This window comes from Stenella coeruleoalba, assembly GCF_951394435.1.
Source record: "Stenella coeruleoalba genome assembly, chromosome: 1".
Taxonomy (NCBI): domain Eukaryota; kingdom Metazoa; phylum Chordata; class Mammalia; order Artiodactyla; family Delphinidae; genus Stenella; species Stenella coeruleoalba.
Window position 1 is genome coordinate 75,337,647 of NC_137169.1, and position 23,002 is coordinate 75,360,648.

General features: G+C 36.3%; 1 protein-coding gene across 1 annotated transcript in view; it reads right to left on the bottom strand.

Moving 5' to 3' along the window:
- COL24A1 (collagen type XXIV alpha 1 chain) overlaps positions 1–23,002 on the bottom strand; it is a 542,658-nt gene that overhangs the window by 333,487 nt on the left and 186,169 nt on the right. Inside the window, exons 6-8 of the mRNA XM_079924384.1 lie at positions 22,633–22,686; positions 19,883–19,936; positions 1,795–1,848 (exon numbers count right to left, since the gene is read on the bottom strand). Coding sequence (XP_079780510.1) covers positions 1,795–1,848; positions 19,883–19,936; positions 22,633–22,686 — 162 coding nt within the window. The remainder of the gene's footprint in view (positions 1–1,794; positions 1,849–19,882; positions 19,937–22,632; positions 22,687–23,002) is intronic.

Below are 23,002 nucleotides of genomic sequence, written 5' to 3' on the forward strand. Positions count from 1 at the left end.
GTTATCTTCGTTTGCCATTGAGGCCCCACAAGAAACACTTAGGTGTGCTCTATGAGAGATGTTACTTACTGGATATTACATGCAGAAGGACTAGAATCTGCATTGCTTTTATTGTTTCATCATTGATTATATATTTATTGTAAAAATAGCTAAATGTTTAAAAATAAAATTCAACTGTTTCCCAATCCCCCAATACTCATACCAGTTTAATGTTTGTATTTTATTTATTTGTATTTATATTGTATATGTATAAATATCCTGCCTCTTCAGTAAAATTGAACCTAATTGTATGTAAATATAATTTCTGAGAAATTGTTTTTAAATGTTACCATTTTAAAAATATCTCATTTTGAAAGTTGGATTTCACTTAAAGCTCAATGAAAACATTCTACTAAATCCTATATCTTACCATTTCTCCTATATAGTATTGACCACAGTTAGTATACGAGTAACTCAAAAAGTTAAAAAAAAAAAAAACCCACTGACATACTTCCAAGTCACAACTCGCAGGCTGAATCACCCTGTATTTTATACAGATACTGTACACATACTGAACCACCCTATATTTTGTACAGAGAAGCCACAAGGGAAGATAAAAATAAGCATCTGATAAAATGTGAATGCGTAATTTGGGGAGTTTATTTAAAGCAGTCACCAAAAGAGAGTGGATGTCTAATTTCTAAATTTTAAGAAATCAAATGTTTTATATTTAGAGATTTTTAAAGATGGAATTTATGTTTCTCAGATTGCAGAATTTTTTTCCTTGTAATAATTAAGGGACCAATGAAAATACTGTTTCTAATAATAAACTTCCATTCCTTTTCTAAATTATTTAGATTCAGTGAACTCAGTTCCAACACAGCAACGAAATTCTTACAGTTCTAGATTAAATTTGAGGATTTAATTGCTAGTATAATATCCATTAATGTGATGTAATTTTTCTTATGTTTACAAGAGTTTCTGTAAACCAATTAAAGGATACGATTTCAACCCAGTAACCACAAAAATTATTCAGGGATTTTAAAAGTTTGTGAATGTACACTACATAAACAAAAACATCCTATAACTGTATCACATTCATCAAGTGCATGTCTAAATAAAGCTTCCCAGATATATACCTAAATACTTGACCTGTATTCATCCTCACTGGAAAATATCTTCCTCTTAATAAAGATTTTCGCTGCTATCTTTACTTTGAAACATTAGTTTCTTTTTATCTAAATGCATATGTGTATTTGAGCGCATTACGATACAATAAAAAGCATACTGTACTGAAAGTCAGAAAACTTAGATACATCATTAATTCATCTACTTGCTATCCACTTAAATTCTATGAATCTTGTTTTCTCAACTGGAAAAAAGATAATGATGACCGCCTCCCTCACTGTTACTGTGGGACTTAAACAAGATAAGTATGTAGAACTATTCTAGAAATAAAGGTGTAAAATGGCATTAGAATTTACAATGGCATCCATACTAACAGCAACATTTTTGAGGTTAGGACCAAAAGTATCTTGTTCCAATTTTTTGCCCCATCTGTTCCTAGTTCACAGGTAGCACAAGGGCATGACAAAGTAGACACTCAAAAAAATTAATGGTATGATTTAAAGTGAAAAGTTGGGCTGATAATACTGTTTACTTGATTCTTCAAATATTTCTTCCTTCATTAAAATCCAATAGTTATCTATATATTCTGTCTGAAATCAAGTAAAATCTACATTTTAAAAAGATAAAAATGATTTTTAAAAGCTTGAAATATATCACCATGATTTTATTTCATGGACGAATAATTACCTTTTCTCCAGAAACAGCATGACCTGGGGAAAAACCTGGATCTCCTTTGGGGCCCTAAATAAAACAGTTATAAAACACTTGATGAAACATAAACTACATATATCATACTTCTTTGGTTGTATGCATTGGCAGATGCTACACACATTATATGGTATTGAATAAAATTATGTATTTGAAATTGAGATGTACAAGGATTATTTACCTTATAGTGTATATTTCACTTATCCTTAATTTTAAATGTGAGAAGATTCCTAGAAATTCCCCAGACATACCTGATTTTTCTAATCAATAAAGTTATACGATTGAAACATCTTTTTTTTATAGGTAACTGTCACTTTTACTTTTTTAATTAATTTTTATTGGAGTATAGTTGCTTTACAATGTTGTGTTAGCTTCTACTGCACAGCAAAATGAATCAGCCATACATATACACATATCCCCCCCTTTTGGATTTCCCTTCCGTTTAGGTCACCACAGTGCATTAAGTAGAGTTCCCTGTGCTATACAGTATGTTCCCCTCAGTTGTCTATTTTATACATAGTATCAATAGTGTGTATGTATCAATCCCAATCTCCCAATTCCTCCTACCCCACCCCTTTCCCCCTTCATATCCATACATATCCATACATGGACCTAGAGGGTGTCATACAGAGTGAAGTAAGTCAGAAAAAGAAAAGCAAATATCGTATATTAACGCATATATGTGGAATCTAGGAAAATGGTATAGATGACCTTATTTGCAAAGCAGAAATAGAGACACAGACGTAGAGAACAAATGAAACATCCTTCTTCAAGGGAACTACATAAAGGCTCTATTAACTTTTCCATTTTTGTGACATATTGAGTTATAATTCCTATTTTAGCATGGGAAAACTAGTTATTTTTAGTAAAAGAAAACTGCTTATAATAATTCTCAAAATTTTAAAACATCATTCCAAGTTTAAATATTTTCCAAAATCTTGCAGTGTACATGCATTACTTATATAATAAAATAAAAAACCCTCTAACTGCCAAAATTCTTTTTATTCTGTTATAAAAAGGTATTTTTCATACTTGGGAATCGTTATCTTTTATATATCAAGAGAAATATGACATTAGGTTTCAACCAAAATTTTTTGGTACAATAGTAAAGTATTCTTTCTTTCTTATTATGCATACTAGCAAAATATCTCCTTTTCTATTTCATGCTTCATGAAATACAGAATTGAGATTCTTTATCATTCAAATTCTGACTTCATTACCATTCTTAGCTAATAATAATTTTCCATTTCTAAATGTTATTTTCACCCTATGGTAAGTAGGGAAACAGTCATGTCTTCCTTCACATATTCAGGGATCCTTTTTTTTTCTTTCGTTCCACAGATATTTATTGAACAACTTCCTGAACACATAGGGATGAACAAAACAGGCAAGTTATCTGTCCTCTTTAGGCTAACATTCCAGTGTGAGAGAAAAAAATAAAGAATAAATGGAAAATTTTTTTTTTTTTTTTTTTTTTTTTGCGTTACGCGGGCCTCTCACTGTTGTGGCCCCTCCCGTCGCGGAGCACAGGCTCCGGATGCGCAGGCTCAGCGGCCATGGCTCATGGGCCCAGGCGCTCCGCAGCATGTGGGATCCTCCCAGACCGGGGCACGAACCCGTGTCTCCTGCATCGGCAGGCGGACTCTCAACCACTGCGCCACCAGGGAAGCCCTAAATGGAAATTTTTAAAAATACAATTTCTTGTATAAAGTGTCAGGAAGAAAGCAGCAGCTGGGGAAGGGAACTGTAGCCAACAGTTCCCTGTGGCCGGGACACAGAGGACTCTTTTCTTGGGTGCAGTGGGAGGAACCGTCCCTGAGAAAGTGATCTGACCAGAGAATTGAAAGAGGTATGGAAGGGAGTTGTAAATATATCTGAAGGGAGATCACTAAGAGCATCCCCAGCAGAGAAAAGAGTAAGTGCAAAGGCCTGAGGTTTGTCTGAGAAACAGCTGGTTGCCCGATGTAACAGGTGCTAAGTGGAGAGAAGCAGGCGTGCACTTCAGAGACAAAAGCGGCCAGAACACAAAAAGAATTATAGAGCCTTACTTGTGGTTTGGCTTTTACTCAGATCTGTCTTCACTTTTAACAAGATACCACTGGCTGTAGTGCTGAACAGACATTATGGGGGTCCCAAACTCAGAATACATATTGAAGGCAGAGCGGACATAATTTCCAGGACGAGAAGTGAGAGAGACAGATTGGCATCAAGTCCACGTACAATGGGAAAACAACAAAGATGGAAAAGATTGGGGAGAACGGTAGGACTGGATGACAGCTGTAGTTCTCTCTCAGACATGTTAAAAGCAAGGTGTCTCTTAGACTTCTAAGTGGAGATACTGTGTGTGCTGTTGGATGCTGAGGCTGGATATCAAAAGTCACCAGAATATAAATTGTATCTGAAACCATGGTAAAGGGTGAGACTACTGAGAAAAAGTGTAAATATAGAGAAAAGAAGAGGAAGGAGGGTGGTTCACTAAGTATGTTCTAATATTTAGAAATTGGAGGAGGAAAGACAGCAAGAGAGAATGAGGTGACACAGCATGTAAGTTGAAAGGCAAACAAGGTGATTGTGGAGCCTCCAAGTGTAGAGAAGACATTTTCAGAATGAAGGCACGGCCAACTGTGTGTGTCCACTACTGCTGAAAAAATGAGTCATGTGAGGAGAGGTTGCTGGGAGAGATGGAGGTGGTTGGTGACTTTGATAGGTGCCATATCAGTGGAGTGGTTAAGAAGAACACATGAAGGTCATGGGTGGTAAGACAGGAGCTTTGAGTAGCAAGGCAAGTAGAGAAATAAGAGGAGTACACCACATCTCAGGAGAAAGAAGATGTGAGCTCTAAGAGAGGGCTTAGGCTTTTAAAATTTTTTGTCAAGATGGAAACTAATATAGCAAGTTACTTTGTTGATGGGAATGATCTAGGAAAAAAGGGAGAAATTGAGCGTAATTTGGGAGAAATGCATATTTCTCTTGAGTATGCCATAGGAGATGGGGATCCAGGGTCCAAGCAGAGACATTTCAGTAGGAACAATTAATCTGGTACAACAATTTCAAAGGTAGGATATATGGGTACAGATATTAGGTCACTAGCCTTGGTAATGGGGAAAAAAATGAGAGCTAACTCTCATCTGATTGCTTCTAGTTTCTCGGTGAAATAAAACGTTAGGCTTACAGTTCAAAGTTAGAAGTGGGGAATGGTACGGGAGGGATACTCCTGAAATAGCTCTCAAACTGACTGATGAAAGAAGAAAGACAAAAAGTCCTTCATGTTCCCCAGTAAGTCTTTTCATTTTACAAATTAGAAATGAGTCTTCATTGGCAGAGTCCTATATCCAAGCACCAAAAAAAAAAATGTTTAAGGAAAAGGTTATTTTCCAGTCTGACCTCTTCCCTTCCATAGCTATTACCACTTCTACCACTAATACAATTTTAGATCACTCGTTACAAAATTATGAGACCTGACAAATAGCTTTAGTGATATCTTAATATTTAAGAACTCAACTCGTCATCTAAAAAAAAGATAATCTATTTAGAATTTATGAGAGATTAGAGCTTATCCCTTTATAGAGCGAATCCCTTTATAGAGAAAGAAGCAATAAGGTCCAGAAAAGTTAACTGAATTGGTTAAGACTGCCTAGAAAAGTACTGGTAAATCAGGTCAATTTTCTTTCTCATATCACAACATCTGTTAAATTAAGATCTTATTGATTTTTATATATTTTAATCTATTATAAAGCCTAACTAATTGATTTGAGGCAATATTTACAACAAATTTAAAAGGAACTTAAGAAATGATAACCCTTGAGAAATTTGAATATAATAAAACTTTTTTACGGCCAATGTTTTTACTTAGAATTCTCACACTAAAAACTCTTCTATTTTTCGGTCCTATCTGAATTTTCTATTATATACCAACTTCCTTAATATAATTATCTTTCAGCTTTCTTGACATCATCATCTGACATTTCATCTTCCACTTTAAAAAAACTGAAAGAGTGGGAGAAAGTAAGCAATAAAAATCAGATGTAAAGACAGATCTTATTCAGAAGCTTTATACATCTTGGCAACATATGTAAAGAGATATATGTCAAATCTCTTTTATTGCCACACAAATATGCTTGAGTTAATTGATTACCTCATATTCTAGAACCAGAAATTTAAGTCAGTATGAAGAAAATGCTTTTAACCTGGCCAGTTGTATACTGATCCTAGTATAAAATACATGAGGAAGAGATTATTGAACATGGCAAGTTTGCCTGAAATGTCAAGGAAGTAGGGCATACTTTTCTGCATTTAAGGAAAATACTCCAAAATTTCTGTCATTTTCCCTCCTTTTTATGAGGGAAATCATATTTACTTATTTGTTATTTATTTATTTATTTATTCTATGATTCCTGACACACTTTTAGCCACACTTGATTGGCTTTTCAAAAACTCCTTGGAATTAAAAATGTTTATAAATTAATCATAATTGACCTTCAATACTGACTTTTACTTACTCCTACACGACTTTTGTTGAAGGAGCTATATATCCTTTTGAGTATGAATGAGAAGAAAAGGAAGTTGCCTACATTTTATTACTCAAGGATTCCAAAAGTCCCACCTATCTTACTGATCTGCTATAGTCTAAAATCCTCATTATCAGAGTAGCTCTTTTAGACTGTTATGGATCTCCAGATGGCGCTCTGTATAAGGAGGGAAACTCCCTAAGGTATTAGACCCATTAAGATGTTCAAACAAATTTATCAGATTGGAGTCCACACAATATAATGGAAAGAGCATTGGGATTTAGAGTGAAAAGACTGAACAAGTCATTTAATCTCTCTGAACCTGAATTTCCTCCTCTGTAAAATGGGAATAATAATAATACCTACTTAGATTAGCTTGAAAGATTTAGGATCAAATCCCCTATAGATTACATAGATGTTAGTAGTTAGTATTAAAAATAACAGTACTAAATACAATCATTAAAATAAATTTTACAATTATGGCCATCTTGAAAAACAGAGAACACAACTCTTGAGTGAATTACTGACAGTGCAGCAAAATTTTAATGGAAAGAATTTGGAATTAAAAATTCAGAGTATGAATGAGCTAAATTGGTAGAGTATCATAAAGGAAACACTAAATGACAATCTTGAGGTAGCACCACTTGAATATTCTTGGCTCTAATATTAGCAATAACTGCACAAGTCCATAATCTCAATTTTAAGCACTATACTCTCTAACCGATACTTCTTATCTTTTTAGCTCACTCTAAGCCTTTATAATTTTAACAATTATTTGACCCACTGGAACTGCTAATATGTGATCCCATCATGTTTTCACTCTTTCATCCCCCACGTGGTCTCACTTCCCATCCCTAGCCAGCCTAAATACCAGTGTCTTATATTCCAATCACTTCCTTGCATACATAAATGACACCATTGCCTGTTTCTCCCTCTGTCTTATAAGCTTACCTGGAAAATCTTAAATATAAACTCTCTACCTACTCTGACCCTATCCCTAGCAGCTGAATGTGATTAAGAGAAAACAATTAATGCTGACAAATCTCACTTGAAATTCATGACTTCTTACATTGATTTTGTTTTGCTTTGTCTTTTGGTGCATCCAGTAATTGCCTCAGTCGATTGACTTTCCCATTTTCATAGATGATTATTTCATAACTTCCCTCTCTTTACTCTCAGCTGGTTATCCTGCTTTCACCTTTCACAAGCTCTCATAACCAAATCCACTACACCTCACCTTAACCTGTTCCAAAACACTCTGCCTTCATAACCAAACCCCCACATTGTCTCTCACCAGGACACTATTGGTGAACTGTCTTCCCTACATTATTTTACTTTTTACTTCTAAGATAACTGCCATCATCAAGTAAACACACTGTAATTTCTCCAGTCTTAAAAAATAACTTTCCTTGAGCCCACATCTCCCTTCTCTGCTCCATTATACTGTCCCCTTTTAGAGAAAAACTCCTAGGAAGTTGTCTATGTTAACTAAAAGACTTCCTCTCCATCCATTCTCTCTTAGACCTACTCTACTCAGGCTTTTGTCCCTACCACTATCCTAACCTCATCAGTCATTCTTTCTCAGTCTCCTTTGCTAGTTCCTCTTCATCTTCCTAATACACTGAACTCTGAAGTACCCCAAGACTCAGTCCTCTGACATTTCTCTTCTTTGTCTACATTCATCCCTAGGTGACCTCATCAGTTCCATAGCTTTAAATTCCATATATACATTGATGACTCTGAAATGTATATTTTTAGCTATGATATCTTCCCTGAACTCCAGATTCATATACCCTTTTTATATCTTCACTTGGATGTTAAATAGTCCTCTCAAATTGAATACGATCAAAAAGGAACTCTTGGGAATTCTGGTTCAGATAGTAGCAGAGTAGCATATATGCAACTAATCCTCCTGAAGATTACAATTGTAAAGTCAGGACAAGATATGTAAAACAACTATTTGAATGCACAGGAGAACAATAAAAAACAGGGCTGGAGGGGATTCAACTCTTGAAAGAAGAAACCACACTTGGTTTAATACACATTTATACAGCCTTTCTCCTAAAGACACTTCCCAGTCTGCACAGAGTGGCTGGAATTCAAGCAGAAAAACATAAACCTTTTGGCTAATGGTATCAGAGGACAGAGTGTAGGAGTACCAAAATGACCGCAAACTGAGGGAGAAAATCCTAGAAAAAAAGAACGTCAGCTTCCCCCAAAGCTTGAATATAGACTTTCTTTAATTCTTGGCTGATCCCGACATGTGTTTTCATGAGCTAGATTCTAAAGAACTCAGCAGAAATCAACTAAAAGGCTGAAAGAATTAACAAATTTCAGCTTCCAGTCACTAAAGGAGAAAGTTTGGAGTTTGAGCCACATCATTTTAGAAGAACATGGTAAATAGTTTGATAAATACCTTTCCATTGAAATTGAGGGAGAGTTATACTTTAGAAGCAAATACTATGTTCTTGGACTAATGGACTCGCACTAATACTATAAGCAAAACTGAAACAGATCTGCTCTTTAAAAAAGTTTCCAAACCTTGATGTGGATGAACCTAGAGTCTGTCATACAGAGTGGAGTAAGTCAGAAAGAGAAAAACAAATATTGTATATTAACGCACACATATGGAACATAGAAAAATGGTATGGATGAACCTATTTGCAGCGAAGGAAAAGAGATGCAGACATAGAGAATGGACTTGTGGACACAGGGGGCAGGAAGGGGAGGGTGGGACGAATTGAGAGAGTAGCATTGACCTATATACACTACCATGTGTAAAACAGATAGCTGGTGGGAAGCTGCTGTATAGCACAGGGAGCTCAGCTCAGTGCTCTCTGATGACCTAGAGGGGTGGGAGGGAGGCTCAAGAGGGAGGGGATATATGTATACATATAGCTGATTCACTTTGTTCTACAGGAGAAACTAACACAACATTGTAAAGCAATTATACTCCAATAAAAAAATAAAAGTTTCCAAACCTGTACAAGTTTAAGGTGATGAGCCAGTTATTTAAGCACCTACAGAACAAAAATCAAGTCTCCAAAGGATTAAAAAGAAAGGTAACAGCATCTAAAGATCCACATATCATCCACAACATGCAGTATGTAATCAAATTTTTCTAGACATGCTAAAGGGAAAATCTGACTGAGGTAAAGAAAAAAGGCAGTCAATACAAACAGACCACAAGAGGCCCTAGAAGTTAGAATTAGCAGTTGAAGATTTTTTTTTTTTTTTTTTTTTTTTTGTGGTACGCGGGCCTCTCACTGTTGTGGCCTCTCCCGTTGTGGAGCACAGGCTCCGGACACGCAGGCTCAGCAGCCATAGCTCACGGCCCCAGGCGCTCCGCGGCATGTGGGATCTCCCCTGACCGGGGCACGAATCCGTGTCCCCTGCACTGGCAGGAGGACTCTCAACCACTGCGCCACCAGGGAAGCCCAGCAGTTGAAGATTTTATTAACTATTATAAATATGTTCAAGGGCTTAAAGGAAAAGATGATCATAATGAGTGAACAGACAAATATCAGCAGACAGATGAAAACTATATAAAAAGAGTCAACTAAAAACCTAGAACTGATAATACAGTATCTTAAATATAAAAATTTACTGGATGAGATTAACATCATACTGGAGAAGGCAGAAGTAAAGTTTAATGAAATTAAAGGCAGACCTATAGAAATTATCTAATCTGAAGAAGAGAAAAAAAAAATACATGGCAAAAATGAACAGAGATCTAGTGACTTGTGGGGCAATATTAATAGTATAACATACATGGAGTCCCAGAAGGAAAGGAGAGAAATAATGGGACAGAAAGATTATTTGAAGAAATAATGGCCAAAAATGTCCCAAATTTGTTTAAAAAAATTTTTTTATGGGTAAAAAGACATTCAGTGAAGCCCAAAGAAATATCTAAGGGAAACCACCCCTACAGACATCATAGTAAAGCTGCTAAAAGCCAGACAAAGAGAAAAACATTAAGACATCTGGTGAAAGTTTTCACATTATATTGAGGGGAATAAAAATGTTGGCTAAATCCTCATCAAAAACAGTAAAGGCCAAAATGTGAGAACATCAGACATGTTTAAAGTGCTGGAAGAAAAACATTCTCAACCAAGATGTTTTTACTCTACAAAATTTTTTTTTTACTATCCTTCAAAAAAGTGTAGACAAAATAAATTTCAGCTAAACAAAAACCAAGAGAAACCATCACCAGTAGAACTGTATTCAAAGAATTATTGAAGGAATTTCTGCTAGCTAAAGGGGAGTGGCACCAGATAGAAACTCAGATCTATAGGAAGGAATTAAGAGTTTTGGAAATGAAAATAAATGAGGAAATATGAATGACTCTCTTGTTTGTTTCTTCTTTTAATTTCCTTAAAAGACTGATTACTTAATACAGAAATTATTGCATTGTACTGTTGGGTTTTTAACGACATAGATGTAAAATAAATGACAACAGAACACAAAGGATGGAGGGATAGTAGGTAAATGTAATTGTAATGTTACAAGAGTCTTATATTTTACATGAAATATTACCATAATAACTCTAAGGAAACTACAATAAGTTAATAAGGTATACTGTAATCCCTAAAGCAACCACTAAAAATCAATCAGAGACACAGTTGAAATGCCAAGAGAAATTAAATAAAATACTAAAATATACTTGATTAACCCAAAAAAAGGTAGAAAAAGGGACTAAAGGAACAAAGAACACCTGGGATAAATGGAAAAGAAATGACAATGCAGAAGGCCAAGACCCAATCATACCAAAATTACACAAATGTAAATGAACTTAACATTCTAATTAAAAATCAGAGATTATCAAGCCAAGATAAATGTAAAAAGACCCAACTATACAGTATCTATTAGAGATGCACTTTAAATATAGAAAGGTAAAGGAAAGGAAATATATATACCAGGCAGACAATAAGCATTAAAAAGTTGGTGTGGCTCTATTACTATCAAACTAGACTTCAAGAAGAGGAGTATTACTACAGATAAACAGAGATATTTGATAATGATAAAAAGGTCTGTCCATCAGGAAGACATAACAGTCCTTAAATATGCATGCATCACACAAGAGCTGCAAAATACATGAAGCAAACACTAACTAAACACTTCCTAAACACTAAAGAAATAAAATCCAAAATCAGAGTTGGATATTTCAACACACCTCTCTCAGTAATTAACAGAACAACTAGACAAGAGAAAACCTAGTAAGGACAGAGAAAATTTGACCACCATCATAAGCCACCATAATCGAACTGACATTTATAGAACACTATACAGAATCTTTTGAAGTTCACGTGAACTATTCATCAAGATAATCACATGCTGGGCCATAAAATGCCTCAATAAATTTTAAAAGATTAAACTCTTCCACTGTGTGCTTTCTGAATACAATGGAACTAAATTAGAAACCAGCAACAATAAGATCACTAGAAAAGCTTCTAATTGACGGACATTAAAAATAAAACATACTTCTAAATAACCCATGAGTAATGAAGAAAGCATATATTTCAACTTGAATGATAATGAAAACACAACACATCAAATATTGTGGGATGCAGTTAAATCAGTCCTTAGAGAGAAATTCATAGCTCTAAATGCTTATGTTAGAATAGAGCTAAAAATCAATGAAATATTATATGGTCTATAGAAAAACTTAACAAAGCCAAAAGTTGGCTCTTTTAAAACATTAATGGAGAGTTTCCCTGGTGGCACAGTGGTTGAGTCCGCCTGCCGATGCAGGGGACACGGGTTCGTGCCCCGGTCCGGGAGGATCCCACATGCCGCGGAGCAGCTAGGCCCGTGAGCCATGGCTGCTGAGCCTGCGCGTCCAGGGCCTGTGCTCCGCAACGGGAGAGGCCACAGCAGTAAGAGGCCCGCGTAAAGCAGGGAGAAAGGAAAAAAAAACAAAACAAATTAATGGAAATGAACTCTTGATTTCCTCCCAGGCAAAAACAAAACAAGTAAAACCCTGAAATCATGTTCCTCCTCATTCCAGTAGATGGCAGCTCCCACAATACCAGCTGTTCAACTGCTTAAGCCTTAGATTACCTTTGACTCATCTCTCACACCATATAAGTGACTCATCAGCAATTATATTAACTGTACCTCAAAATACATCTAGAGTTTGACCACTTTACACCATCTCCATTGTTAAGACTCTAGTCCATGCCATCCTCACCCATAGCATGAGCTTCGGTAGACCAGTGAAGTAGTCTCCAAACTGGTGCCCCTATTTCTACCCTTCCCCTACCCCAATCTATTCTCTGTGATAGCTGGAACCATCCTCCTACAACATAAATTGCATGGTATCATCTTTCTACTTAGAACTCTCCAATAAATATCTAACACAGAGTAAAATCCAAACCAAAATTCTTACCTACAAGATTCAACATAATCTGGCTCCTGCTATGTCTCTGATCTATCTCCTACCACTTATCTCATTCAGATATTCCTCAAAGACTGCCAAGCAGTCTCCTGCCTCAAGGCCTTTGGTCTTCCTGAGTTGTTTCTATTGTTTTCAACCTCTTCTTCATCAGGATTGCAAAAATGGTGATTTTTAACTCTAGTATTCTTTCTTCATTTGCTAGCTTTTTCTGTAAAGAGAAACTTCCCTTTGACAACTATTTGGTTGCACTAAGGTTCAATTCTATAAGAAAAGCAAGGCAATTTCTTAAGAAAAAATTTATTCTTTCCCTTTATTTATCTTCTATTTACCATTTTTCAAAATAATGACACTGTGGTATAATAAAAATATACATTTGGTCTTTGTCCCTGGTTCCTAGCACAGAGCTCCTAAAACCCTTGGAATTTCCTGAGTCACAGGAGTGTCTTTTGTTATTCATAACAAGCGCTTTTCAACAACATCTGAGCTTATGCTAATGAGGTGACTGGAGAGAGGGAGCTAGAGAGCTTCAGGATGGGGATAAGTCACTGGAAAGGCTAATAAGTGATTGGAGCATAGGAATTTAGCCCCATTCCCTCCCCCACCTCCAAGGAGAGGAGGGGGTGGACATTTCTCCAAAGAAGATATACAGACTGCCAACAAACATATGAAAGAATGCTCAACATCATTAATCATTAGAGAAATGCAAATCAAAACTACAATGAGATATCATCTCACACCAGTCAGAATGGCCATCATCAAAAAATCTAGAAACAATAAATGCTGGAGAGGGTGTGGAGAAAAGGGAACATTCTTGCACTGCTAGTGGGAATGTGAATTGGTACAGCCACTATGGAGAACAGTATGGAGGTTCCTTAAAAAACTACACATAGAACTACCATATGACCCAGCAATCCCACTACTGGGCATATACCCTGAGAAAACCATAATTCAAAAAGAGTCATGTACCAAAATGTTCATTGCAGCTCTATTTACAATAGCCAGGAGATGGAAACAACCTAAGTGTTCATCATCGGATGAATGGATAAAGAAGATGTGGCATGCATATACAATGGAATATTACTCAGCCATAAAAAGAAACGAAATTGAGTTATTTGTAGTGAGGTGGATGGACCTAGAGTCTGTCATACAGAGTGAAGTAAGTGAGAAAGAGAAAGACAAATACCATATACTAACACATATATATGGAATCTAAGAAAAAAAAAGGTCATGAATAACCTAGGGGTAAGACGGGAATAAAGACACAGACCTACTAGAGAATGGACTTGAGGATATGGGGAGGGGGAGCGGTGAGCTGTGACGGGGTGAGAGAGTGGCATGGACATGTATACACTACCAAATGTAAAATAGATAGCTAGTGGGAGGCAGCCGCCTAGCACAGGGAGATCAGCTGGGTGCTTTGTGACCACCTAGAGGGCTGGAATGGGGAGGGTGGGAGGGAGGGAGATGCAAGAGGGAAGAGATATCAGAACATATGTATATGTATAACTGACTCACTTTGTTATAAAGCAGAATCTAACATACCATTGTAAAGCAATTATACACCAATAAAGATGTAAAAACAAACAAACAAATAAACAAAAAAACTCTTGAACAAAGACATTCCAAGAGCTTCCAGTAGGTGAACACACTGATGTGCTGGGAAGATGACGCACCTGGGGAGTGCATGGAAGCTCCAGGTTCCCACCCTCCACATTTTGCCCTATGCATCTCTACCATTTAGCTACTTGAGTTGTATTTTTTAATAATAAATTGGTAAACCTAATTAAAGTGTTTTCCTGAGTTCTGTGAGCTGTTCTAGCAAAATAGCAAACCTGGGAGAGAGGAAGAGATTATGGGAATCCCTGAACATGTAAGTCAGCCAGGCAGAAGTGTGAGTAGCCTGGGCAACCCATCTGTTGCTGGCATCTCAAGTGTGGGGAGTCTTGTGGGACTGAGCCCTTAAATCTGTGGAGTCTGACACTAAATTGGGGTAGTGTCAGAACTGAATTGAATTGTTGAATATTCAATTGGTGTCAGAGAATTTGACAATCTCATAGATGTAATTCCCCAGCATCCTCTAAAGGTGACCAATGAGGGTTTGTCTGTTTTTAACAACATTATAACTCATGGATTTAGAGATATTTGTTATGATTCAATCCACTACAGTTATTATCCTTAATGATGCTCAAATTATACCAATCTTTGGCTAGTGGAAGCCTTTTTAAATTGGCTCCTGAATCCTTCTAACATGAACCCAATAGATTTTGATAGCTAGAAGGAAAAAATTTTAATATATTTGTCTGGCCCTTTACAAAAAGGTCCCTACATTGCGTAGACTAATAGGAACACCTCAGTCTTCACCATTTTATCATACTTTACATTTTCAGAATGTTGGACTGAAAATTTTTCATAGCAATCTGACTCAGTAAAAAATTCTTAGAATGGGTCAGCATCTATACTCAACACATTTATTTAATTCACACACAAGGAAAATGGGACTTTCAGTTTAGAGAAATAATGATGGAGACATGGTAGCAGAGGGTCAACACCAGGAATAAAACAGCACAAAGATATATTCCTTGGAAATTCAATATTTACCATTATTGATAACATCTCATTTAATATTACTAATGGGACACTGTTATTGCAGCTTATTAAGGTTAGATGTTTTCATTTAACTGGATTAAATTTGATGGAGCTATTGAACCTGACTAAAGTAATGTAAGCTATGAATGTCCATGGGAAGGTTTTAAGCTGCCTTTAAGAAGCATTTTTGGGAAACGAACTATCTGGACGCAAATAGATTGCCTGGACTAGAATTATAAGTGTAGGCTAGGGTAGGCCAAAGATCTAGATTCTGCATTTGGACTCATGTCCAAAGATCTACTGCATAATTGATCATGTGTTAATAGTAATAAAAAATGTCCAGTACCCTGCGAATAAAGTTCATATTAAATAAGTAAATATGATGAACTGTGGACCCAGAAGGCATTTGGTGGCAAGAAAAGAGTCATTCTTTCTAGCAAATAGAGAAACAGAATTCACTTCCTTGTGTTGTTGTTTTTTTTTTATGAAGACAATATTTCTACCCTTAGTCTACTGATTTCAGCTAATGATTTCAGCTAAAGAACTCAATAGTCTTTGTTTTAAATCAATTAGTCTTAATAATGCTGAAAAAATGCTGTATTACCCACTAAATTCTTGTGTGGCATTTTATTCTTCTACTATTTAACAATTTAACGACACAGTTCTGAGAGGCTAGAGTTCAGTTTCACTCTTTATGGACTTTATATGTTATTATCAGTATCCAAAGGATAAGCTGGAACCTTGGAATGGACATATTTTGTTACTATTACTAAATGAATTCAGAAAGTCTTTAATTACATTAGGTTATTACCCTACCCAAACCCTTCCTCTTTAAGGTGCTGTTTCATAAATGAACTCCTCACTATGTTAGTAGAGACAAATTGGTGTAAGGGAAAGAGTAAAACAGATCTAATTCTGATGCCAGTTACAACTGTGTTACCTTGGTTAAGTACTTACCTCTCTGAATATGTTTTCTTCTGTGGAAAGTAGAAGGTAATAAAGCCTGCTCTGAACAGTACTCTTAACGGAAGTGGAACTGAATGAGATGGCATACATAAAATAATTATATGCTTATTAACTGCTAGTTCTCATTCCCTTATGATGCCAGTGCCTTGTTTCTAATGTTAAGTCTGCTTATTGTTTCAGTTTAACATTTACTGAGTGCCCAACACCTGCTGGGCATTGGGCTGGACACAAAGGCAAGGATGAGTAAGATCTGGCCACTGCATTCAAGTAACTCAGAATCTACTAAGGAAGACGAACAGATGTGTGAAAACTCATTTTGCTCGAACAGAGTTGAGAACTACCAAAGATCAGTTTACACTTTTTGTCCTTTATGATAAATACTAACTTAATTGTAAAAGTATAACAGAAAATAAATTAATTTTTGCATCAATCAAGAGTATGTTAGCAAAATAAGCTTTATTCTTATAAACTTTTAAATAGTCTTATAAATAGAACATATTTCTTTACTATATTAAGGTATTTTCAGTCATAAGAGCCACAAGACTTTTTTTTTTTTACTTAACAAATAATAAATGCGATACTTGCAGTAAAAGTTTCATTGCTAAATAGCCTAGTTACCTTATAAGTAGCTCCTCCAGAAAAGGGCAATAATGTTTTCTTAAGTGTCAACTACACACAAGTATTCTACCAGGTGTTTTACGTGCTTTATGCCATTAACTTATGTAAGGTATATCTTTTGGTTCTGAGACAGGCTGGGACCTGGGACTCTTTGCTGCAGTGCTGCAATGCCTGCACCTGGACAAACCTCTCCTCAAGCAACAAAACGCAAAGACACTATCAGGGACTAAAAATAACTGTGTGCATGTGCAGTTGGGACAAATTATGGATAAAAGATACAAAAAGACCAAAAAAAAACCCCAACTGCCACTTTTGAAGAGCTGGGAGCAAAATCCAGGTACTGCTCACGCCCCCTGAACTCAACACAACCAAAGGGGTGGGCAAAACACCTAAGCCACCCCTCTGGCCCGACCCTTGGACACACCCCTACCCTCACCCCATATAAGGAACTAGCAATTTCTATTGATTAGGGAAGGCCAAGAACCCTGGTATCAGTTCTAACAATTTTTATAAAGCACATTAATCCAAATATGACTGTATAAAGGTTCCATAATGCATTGTATTTTCCATTTCAGTTAAACCTTTCTAAACTTGCAATTGCCTTAATTTGGTCTTTTCATAGGTTCAGGTAACCCCTTTTGAAATGGACAGATCATTTCTTGTCCAAGCGACAAGACGAATCTTTATACAATTTCCTTAGAGGCCAATAATTCTATGTTATTCTTGCTAAACAATAACTGAAAAGAGAAAAATGCTGAAAGTGTCTTTATACTCTAAAATCCCTTAATCTAAAAGGGATCTTTGTTCTCTGAAGAAAAATAAATCCTGTGATCACATGTCAAAATTTATTGTTGAGAGAATGAAATTTGCATTTTTATTGTACTGTCTTGAATAAATACTATAAGAGGATTATAAAGTATAAGCCTTGAATGTTCTATTAATCCTGATTACTTTAAAGTGCATATTAAATATCTAGGAAAATTGGTTTCACAAACCACATGCTACAAGCTTCACTTGATTCATTTAAGACACAGTGGTGATTTTTAACACCTGTCACAATCTAATGTCCTCCACAAATATGTGCAGTTAAAACAAATCATGGTCAGTCTTGGTTACTTTGAACATGGTTATCAAAGTATCAAATTAAATATGAATTAAAGACTAATATTCAGGTCTATACAACTAAGTTCCCAAGAGGTTCAGTTAGTTGCTTGCAAATTAAAAGTGGAGGTTTTAAAATCCCTAATATATGGGTTCATAAAAATATGTTATTGGTAAATAGTTATAGTCAAAATTTTACTCACACTACTAAATATAATATTAAAGAGAAATCTTGAGATTAAGATTTCATCTCTCCTAGTTCATTTTACCAAAGACACATATTCATACCAGTCAACACTGAAAAATATCCTGTTTTTAATCTTTGGACAATGAAAATTTTTTGTTACAGAGTTCATCATTTTCTCAAGTATTTTCTCCTGAATAAGTACACACATTTTAAGAAGTCAATTAAATCAAAGGCTTTCCACTATCTCTACCTTCATCTCTCCTCACCCGATTCTCTATCTTTTTTGTTTGTTTCAAGTATCTGTTTGCTACTGGCTAAGGTAGGGGAAGGGGAGGACAACACAAACCATGTGGAAACCCAGCCCTCCCCCATTCTGTCTTCCTTCTTGTTGTGGAGATCAGGGTGTTAGCAGGACGGCAAGCCCCCTAGAACTTCAGCTCTGTGGAAAAACACGAGCTGGGTCTTTACAACTACATTAGCCTTTCACTAAATATCCTGAAAGTCCCCCCAAAAGCGTGAAGGCGAGGGAATCACAAATTTAAGAACAAACTTCTAATTTCTTTAGAAGGCATTTGTCTTTTTTCTCACTGTTACACATCCAGACTTTAGTTAAGTCTCTTTTCTCTCTGAGATACTTTATTAAATTCAAAAAAATGCTGACAGTGATGAGAAACTTTGGAAAATTTAGATTTAAAATATCTGTTATCATTATTACGTATTAATAATAATGATACTACTTATGACATGTTAACACTGTTAAGGGCTTCACTCACAATTTATTTAGCCTTCACTCCAGCCCTCTGAGGACATACTATGATTTTTCCTATTTTGGAGAAGAAGAAAGTGAAGCTTAAAGCCGCTAAGCAAGTAATTTTCTTCTAGTCATACAAATCAAGAGGGCTAAAACCTGAACCCCAATCAGTTAAGACTCCAAAACCTGTGTTCTTAAGCTCTATCCTATCTTAACCTATATCTATATGGTAACATCTATATGGTTACTTTTGAGTGAGATAATTAATAAGCAGAGTGGTTATTAATGACCCTAAAATATTCATGATGTTACTGGAAACCAAAACCCTAATGCTTAACGCATATATATAAATTTAACTATCTTTCCAATTCCATACCTGCTCTCAAGGTAACCAGCCTGGTATATATTCTTCCATCCGTTTTTACTATACTCATACTACTATCTATCACACTATTATCTACCATGCTACCACTACACAACAATGTATGCTCATATATATATACAGGCTTTCAGGTTAGTTGTTCTCATAAAAATATGAGTATCCTATAAGCATTATCCTCATAGATCTTTTTCAGGTAAAAATATTAGGAAAGTGTGGAACAGGGAAATAAATCATATTTTATTTCCTCAGTACTTATCTATACATTAAAATAGCCTTGATTTAAGGTAAATTACTCAAATCATAATCTGTATATTTCAGAGGTTTCCATATATTGCCATCATATTTTGACAATAAAGACTTTGGAATACCAAAGCAGGGCTGTGCTTGCCTTTACCACTAGCTATATATAAATCCAAGTGTGGCGGGCTCTCAGAGGAGCCTGGCTCTCTGTCGGGCTAAGACCATCTTGCTGAAGAATCATGCTCTGGAAATGACAGAGGTCCTCAATATCCCAAGGTTGGCTTTTAAAAGTTGAAGATCTTCTTTACGATACTCACTAATAATCACTCACCTTTGGACCTGGTAATCCAGGTAACCCAGGATTTCCATGTGGCCCTGGTATGCCCTGCAAATAGTGAAAAAAAAAAAAAGAAAGATCATTCTTAGCACAGATCGAGATACAAATAACAGACAGTGGTTATTATAACATTCAAATAAATATTATGTAATTCATTAAAATGGATATATTATTTTACAAAGTTCTTTATCTCTTCTGAGATCTTGGATATTTCAGTCTTGGAGAAGACTAATTATAGAGCAGAACTGTGGTTTCTGTTTTTGCTTCAAAACACTGTCCCTGAGGTATTTACGTCCCTTATTTATCACCCCTATCTCCAGCTACATTGCTTAGTGCTACTTCTAAAAGTTGTGCAGAGTAAGAAGCCTAAAAATAACAAAGTGCAGTTGTTTAGTTACTCTCCTCTCCACATATGGTAACCCTTTCTGCACTTGGGTTTTTGTTTCTGCTATCATGCGTACCTTAAAGACTTACCTCATTTAACCTTGCCCCCCTACACCTGCCCAAATCACGTTCAAGCATCAACTGAGATACCACCTCATTTTTAAATCCTGGCTACACCAGCATGAAGGGATTTCTCTTTCTTACTCATTTCCACAGAAATTGGGGCATGTAAAATTTATTTGCAATTAGTTGTATATTGCCTTGGGATATTTCTGTCATTTAAATATTTTATTGCTATTTTAACTTCCTTATGACATATGTTTAGTTTCAGAATTATAAATTCTTTGAAAAGAGTCTGTTTTTCGCAGGCTCAGCAGCCATGGCTCACGGGCCCAGCCGCTCCGCGGCATGTGGGATCATCACAGACCGGGGCACGGACCCGTGTCGCCTGCATCGGCAGACGGACTCTCAACCACTGCGCCACCAGGGAAGCCCAAGCGTCTGTTTTGAATATTACCAGTGTAGTACTTAGCGCATAGCAACCTCTCAATGAATATTTGTCAATTTGGAGAGTTCCCTGGTGGTTCAGTGGTTAGGACTGGGTGCTTTCACTGCCGTGGCCTGGGTTCAATCTCTGGTCAGGGAATAAAGATCCCAAAAGCCACACAAGGGAGGCCGAAAAAGAAAAAGGAATATTTGTCAATTTGAATTCAATAACTGCTTCTATTTACTAAATACCTACTATTGTGCAAGTAACTGTGTTAATGCTTTACTTTTTAATTACTAATCCTTATAACAATCCTGCAAGGTGGTTATTTACTCCCATTTATAAATGGGGAACCTTAGGTTCACACAACCAGCAAGTAGAAGACTAAGATTCATCTCCAGAAGGTCCTCCTATACTCATTTGGGCTTAGTACCACACCCCTGCGCTCTTCAGCTACACCTCCATCTTGACACATAAATAGTTATTAATTATCTATTTATCTGTCTTTTCACTTCTGAACTAATAGAGCATTATGTTTCAGAAAGGAGAGGGGTGCTGGCAATGCAAACACTGAAGGTATATCTAGCAAGATGAAAACTAAGGGCAAAAATTAGATTTCATGACATCTCATTCGTGTAGTCTTCCAAAACAAATTTCAATAAAGCAGATGGAAAAATTTATAAGGATTAACAAATGAGTTTTTGATGTAGATGTGGGTGCAATGGGTATAAAGGATTATTTCACAAAGCTCAGTAGTGCAAGAGTGAGCAAGGACAATAACTTTAGGAAAAATTAGCATCAATGAAAGTTTGGGATTTTTAAAAAAGATCACTTGCTGGTTGTTGCCAAATAACATAGAATCTAAGGAGAGAAAAAGGTCATGCTGTGGGAAAACAGCCTTAATGGTGGAGAGGGAATGCAATTAGTGCAAAGGTGAACTCAGTCCCTCAGGGAAGTAGGATCCAGGGTCTCCTGACAGAAAAGTAGGAGGACAGAAATGGTCTGCTGGCTGGAAGAGAGGGGGCAAGTTTAGAAGACACTCTGGGAGGAATGTGGTAGGTCATCAAGTATAAAGGAAGAAATGTTAAACAGCTACAACGGAGTGAGCAATCATCTTCAGCCTCATATGGACAAGATCTTGATGTGAATAGGACCATTTAAAGTAACATTTTAGGATGATTTTTCATTATATTGTTTATATGATAAATAAAAATCAGTAAAGAAAGTGGATCATTTATGGCATTTGCATTTGTCTTTATAACACACAATCACAATTCTTTTTCTAGCTCTTTGAAGAATTTCCGCTAGTAGAAGTCCATTTTTTTTTTTTTTTGAGGTTGGAAAGAAACTAATTCTAACACAGCAATAAATCTTTTGTTGGACCTGTGTAATGTGAGAAACTACTGCTTATCCTTAAGGCAGCCTTTTTCCTCAGGACAATTACTTTTTTACTTTATAGCTCCAATATTTTCCATTATATAATCCAGGAATGTACTATTTTAAGGCCGCCCCCTCTTTTTCATTTCCCAAAGTAAATGAACCCCACCTTGGACTATCAACTGTAGATGAGATCACTTTATAACTAAGAATAATGTTACAAATAGCACTCAAACAGTCACTAATCTACAAATTTGATTATCTTTCTTGAGCATGCTCACAGAGAATGCTTTGGGGCTGGGTGTTCATACTCAAATAAACAGCTGGCACGTATTCCCAGGCTTCTCTTGAATTGGCAAAGGTAGGGCTAATTTCCTACCTTTGCCAATCCAGGGCAGATTTCCAAGGGAAGTACATACTGTACAATACTAGGAAAAAACATACTGGAAAGCTACCAGTTCTAACAGCAAGTGAGAAACGGAGGTCATCTACTTACCCGTGGACCTCTCTTTCCTGATGGACCTGGGATACCTGCTGGGCCAGAAGGACCCTTGGAAAACAAATGCCGAGATATTAGGCATGATAACAGATGCATCCTCTCTCACAAGTCTTGCTAAGAGTCTCACTCCAGGGGTCCTTTTCCATCCCTAGTTACCAGCTGATGATTTTCAAACAACATGAAACCCCTCACCCTAATCAGCAGGGGTGAGAGCTAAAACTCAAGACGTCCTCTTTAATCTGGCTAGATATGGCAGCAGGAAGTCTATGACTTACGGTTACGGCCACTGTATCTGGTTTTCACAGGGACCATAACTAGTAGTTTCGTGGGTAGTTTTTTACCTAAATTTACTTTTACTACTGAAGGA